Raw genomic sequence first — 5,586 nt, forward strand, 5'->3', positions numbered from 1 at the left:
TCGCTACAGCATAACTTCATGCGGGGCTTACATAGGCGGGGTTACATGAACTGAGGGGAGTGCGTTACTGGTAACTGACATATAACAATTCCCGACATTCTCCCGGGCGACAGAAAATTACTAGATAGATGTAATTAAGAAAAATGTTACTACAACTAAATAATATCGATATTCGAATAAATGATGCATGTATATTGTTATAAATTTATGATAGTCAGATAAGGAACTACTGACAACTAAAAATGATGTGTATAATTGAAATTAATTCTAAAACTAAGATTATACAGTCTATTACATTGCGTTGTGTTAGTTGTTTAGGTCCGAGTGACCTAGCGTTGACCTGAGCGGTTATCAATTAATTAACTACTACATGTATCAGACAGCACGTTAGCCCATCTACTGATGTTATTTCTAGCCTCGGCAGCTGCCTTTCTCGTCGAATGACGTGTGACGGGTGCAGAATTTACGTTTGAGTCCGGTTTGCACGTGTTCGAGGGATCTGCGGCGCGCACTTCAAGAGGGTAGAGTTTGCTAATTGGTCGATTAGTCCTGCCATTCGAAATTTTGATCTTAGCGGTTCTAACTAAGCCGTCGTTCCCCGGAACGAGTTCCTCGACCAGTGCTAGTTTCCATTTCAGACGCGAATTATGATTGTCGTCGTGTACTAACACGACATCACCCTTTCTGATGGTATTTCCAGTTAATCCGCGATTTTTAAATTGGATGTGTCTTTCGCGTAGGGCTGTTACGTATTCCTCAGCCCAACGTTTCCACAGATGTTGTTTTAATGAACCGATTCGCACCGAACGTTTTTCGAATTCTGACGGCACATTTCCAAGCGTCGGGTCGGTCAGTTCATCGTAACTTACGAACAGATGCGGTAAACTCGTGAGAACGCGACCGTGAAGGAAATGTGACGGGGTTAAAGGTTCTGGGTCGTCCACATCAGATGAACAGTACGATATCGGGCGATTATTTACAGCTTGTTCAGTCTCTGATACGATCGTAATCAATTCCAGCAGGGATATTCGCGCACGCCCCAGAACTTTTTTGATCGCGGTTTTTGTTATTCCAACTAGCCTTTCGTAAAATCCACCAAACCAGGGGGCTCGACGAGTTATCATGACCCACTCTGATCGGTGTAGGCTGAAGTACTTTCGGGTTTCGATCGATTCGTATATCTTTTTGATAGCATTGTTACTCGCAATAAAGGTTGATTGGTTGTCCGATATTATTTTCTGCGGTAACGAACGTCTGGCAGCCATTCTCCTCAACGCGTGTAGGAATGTTGACGTAGTCATGTCCGTTACCACTTCCAGATGGATGGCACGCGTGTTGGCGCAAGTAAACAAGCATATATACGCGAGTGACTCCTCTCCGGATTTCGACCGAAGATGTAGTGCACCGGTGAAATCTAAACCACAGACGGTGAAGGGTGGAGCCTCTTTCAAACGCGAAGATTGTAACGGAGCGCAGTTTGGTAACGAGTACGGTTTACCGGTGATATATTTGCATATGACGCATTTTCTCAACAACTTCCGAGCCACTTGACGAACACGAGTAATCCAATACTTTTGTCGGACTACGGTTATAGTAGATTCTGTACCGAGGTGTTTGACCTTATTATGGGAATCCAGTACGATTAATTCACTATATCTACAATGAGGTAACAATATCGGAAACTTTGCATCGTATCCGATGGGCGCGTTGGAGACGGCCTCCAACACGAATGATATCATCTTCTAAAAACAAACGAAGTTTCGTTACGAGTGATGGCCTTTTCTTAGATTTATGTTCTAAACTAACTTTCACGTCATTGAAGTAACTCGATTGAACACCTTTGTTCCATAGATCTTCGCATTCTGCTATTTCGTTAGTAGTTATTTCATCCGATTCATGGTTTTCGCGTCTTAACTTTTTAATAAATCGTCGAACTAGCGCGGTTACGCGTAATAGCCTTGTTAACGAAGTGAAATCGTTCTGATCTATTACGTTACATATTCCGACTTCGTTGGTTTCGCAGATTTTTTCGTCAGGCTGTTTGTCCTCGTCCATTTCGGTTATGAGCAAAACTGCTCGATCGATCGTGTCGCAGGTGGGATAATTACCGTTGCTAAGCCAGCTAGGGCCATTCCACCAGAGCGTGCATCGCGTAATTTGTTCGCACGATATTCCTCTGCTTAACATATCAGCCGGATTGTCACTCGTCGGACAATATTTATAGCGACCGATAGTTGTCACCGATTTAATTTGACGCACGCGATTAGCTGCGAAGACGGGAAGCTTTTTCTCGGAGTTGATCCAGTGTAACACAATCTGGCTATCTGACCAGAGCACGCACTTTGTTATGACTATTTCAGTAATCAGACTGTTTCGAACGTAATCTGTTAATTTAGCACCAATCAACGCAGCCATTAATTCTAACTGCGGTATCGTATGTTTTTTAACAGGTGCCACACGCGATTTAGACATGACGAGTACCGTCTGATCTCCACGTTTTAGATAGACGCAAGCGCCGTATGCCAATTGGCTCGCATCGCAGAAAGTGTGCAATTCGTACTTAGCTTCCGATTTCGCTTCCGATTTCGAGTAGCGTCGATCAACGCGTATTTCGCTAATTTCACGCAATTCCGTTATCAACGAGATCCACGATTCGAATACGCGCTCGGGTAGGGTTTCGTCCCACTCATAACCTTCCGTCCACAACTGCTGTACGAACATCTTCGACTTAATATGGACAGGCGAGACGTATCCTAACGGGTCATAAAGGCTCGAGACAGCCTTAACGATTTCGCGTTTGGTAATCAAGTCAGGATTGGCGAACGCTTGTTTGTTTTTGAATGACAGCGTATCATTCACCGTATCCCATTGGAGTCCGAGCGTAGAAACAATAGTTTTCTCGTCCGATAAATTATCGGAATCTGCTTTGGCCTTTAGTAACGAAGAGTTAGAAGCATAAGACTGAAGTTTAAATCCGCCGTTTTTCATTATGCTATTGATATTCGTATAGTATTTCATGAGATCGCTCTCAGATTCACATCCACTAATCGCGTTGTCGACATATATATTTTTAACTAAGTCACGTGATACATGGTTATTATAATTATTTAGATGAAAACGAACAGTAGCATTTTATATAAAGGGTGAACTCACCACGCCGAACAATATAACCTTGAAGCGATAGGTTTTGAGTTCACTTTCTGGATTCTTAGGATCAGTCAACCATAGAAATTTCGTATACTCGCGATCATCATCGTGCAGACCAACTTGAAGAAACGCCTTTTCGATATCCGCCGACAATCCGAATTTATGCAACCTGAATCTGATCGGGATTGAACCGAGGTCATTCAGCAGCGTCGGACCGGTCTCCAAACAATCATTTAAACTAGGGTTTCCCGCGGTCGATAAAGACGCGTTATAGACGATACGGATAGGGGTTGTTGACGATTCCTTCTTGACCGCGCGATGCGGTAAATAATGACCTATGTTTCGGTCATCATCTGTGACTTCTTCGATGAAGTCTCGCGATAATTGATCCATGATAATGTTGTGGTAAACATTTCGAATTTGCGGCGATAGCCGACGAATCATCGATTGTGTTATGTTTCGAGTAACATAGTAATTAGTCGGAAGAGGGGCGTGTCCACTCTTCCACGGCAACTTCGCAGTATACCGTCCCGTGTCGGATGTCGTCAGGCTTGATTGACAGTAGTCGAGTAGATTGAATTCTTTTGAAGCCGCATCTGTTGCATCAGTTACGCCTATGGATTCGAGATCCCCGAATTTTTGGAGGTTGACTTCCTCCGAACGATGTGACGTAACATCCACGTTGTAAACTCGTGCGGAATTTATTGGATCGCAATCACTAAGCGGTCCAGAGAGAAGATACCCTAATTTCGAAGATACTGCCGTGGGTCCATTTCCGCGGATTGTGTGGTTACCGACCACTGACCAATAGAAATCGGCACCGATTAAAATGTCGATTTCGAAGTGTGATTCGGTAGAAAACGGATGCGCTAATTTCAAACATTTCAGATACGGTAAATCTTTGATAGATCTGCCGGTTTGGTTTCGCATTGTCGACGCAATTTGTGGAACAATTAACGCCGTTATCGGTATGTCGGTTTCATCAGAACATAGTGTTCGCAACAATCAGTGACCGCGCACTTGATTGTTTCGCGCCAAATGTGTTGATCGATATAGTTTCGGTTTCTTCACTGTTTATATATAATCTTTCGGCTGTTCTTTGAGTAATAAAACTCCGCTGAGCGCCCTCGTCGAACAAGATGTTTACGTTAGTCGTTACGCCTTCGCGACTTTTTGCGTTCGCGATAGCTGTTTTTAATAACACTGTTCCTTCGGCGGCGCCCAGATACTGATGTCAATCCCTGTCAGCTTTCTCATCGGTTGATTTTGCGACCACAGGTGTGGTTGATTTTGCATCTAAATGAACTGATGTGTGATGCTTTTTGCCGCAGTTTGTAACTCTGCATCTGTTTTTCGATAAGCATTTCGTCGATTTGTGACCGCTCGAGAGACAATTAAAGCATAAATTATCCCTAGCAACAATTTCTCTGCGTTTTGCAGCATCTGGAAACGTTTTACAGTCCACCGCAACGTGATTGATCTTTTTGCAGAACGCACATTTTCGATCGTTTTCCCGTAAAAAATTATGTCTGTTTTTCGCCGTTACTGCGAACGCTCCCACGGTCGGCGAATTGGCGGGAAAATCATCCTCTATCGTAAGGCTTTCGATACTAGCCTCGAAGGCCTCAATTTCTTTTAGGAGTGACTTTCTTAGATCAGTCAGGCTCCAAGCATTGTTGCCGTGGTCTCTGGTAATCTGTTGTTTAGTTCCGCTCGGTAGTTTTTCCATTATGATGGGTACTAACAGATCTCCGTACGATTCTTCGGATTTTCCGAGTGAATTTAATCCACGAATATAAGATTCCAGAGAGTCATAGAAATTCCGTAGTGAGTTGTCGCGATCACTCGGTGGTGAAAGCTCCCACAACGCTTTCATGTATGCGGCCACAATTTTGTGTGGTGTCCCGTACCGGTTTAACAAAAGTTCCAAAGCTTGATTATAATGTTCGTTTGTTAAACTCAGGTTTTCGATCGTTTTTGCAGCGTCGCCCTTTAGCTGTGCGGACAGATATTGGAAGTTTTGGATATTCGTTAAGTTCTCATCACTATCAACTGCCGAGAAAAACCCATCGAAGAACGTTTGCCATTTCAGAATATCGCCATCGAATGTTGGCAAAGATAACTTCGGCAACTGGATCGGTTTTTTTTCGCAGTTTTTTGTTGCTCGGATTTCATGCGCGTTGTCGGTTCGATTTGATTCTTTTTCCGTTCGAGGTATCCGATGAAGGTTGATAGTTCGATGTTTATTTCGTTCATATAATCATCGGTTTCACACACGAGGTCTTCGAGTTTCCCTAACTCTGCGTTCGCAATCAGTTCCGAATCATATCCTGCGATAACTTCCAATTTTGTACGTATTCTAGTTATGACGCCAGACAATTTGTCTAGGCTTTCGTCACTTTCCGAATGAAGTAACTCCCTCGCCTGATCAAAAAGTTT

At 43.4% G+C, this 5,586-nt stretch overlaps 1 protein-coding gene across 1 annotated transcript; it reads right to left on the bottom strand.

Moving 5' to 3' along the window:
* Positions 1–359: 359 nt before the first annotated feature.
* Positions 360–5,023, bottom strand: LOC141912982 (uncharacterized). Its single transcript, XM_074804420.1, has 4 exons — positions 4,487–5,023; positions 3,154–4,134; positions 1,807–2,931; positions 360–1,742 (listed from the first exon to the last, which is right to left on the bottom strand). The coding sequence occupies exons 1-4, from the start codon at positions 5,021–5,023 to the stop codon at positions 360–362; spliced, it is 4,026 nt and encodes a 1,341-aa protein (XP_074660521.1).
* Between the last annotated feature and the right edge of the window lie 563 nt (positions 5,024–5,586).

The sequence above is a fragment of the Tubulanus polymorphus genome, chromosome 11, assembly GCF_964204645.1.
Source record: "Tubulanus polymorphus chromosome 11, tnTubPoly1.2, whole genome shotgun sequence".
NCBI lineage: Eukaryota > Metazoa > Nemertea > Palaeonemertea > Tubulaniformes > Tubulanidae > Tubulanus > Tubulanus polymorphus.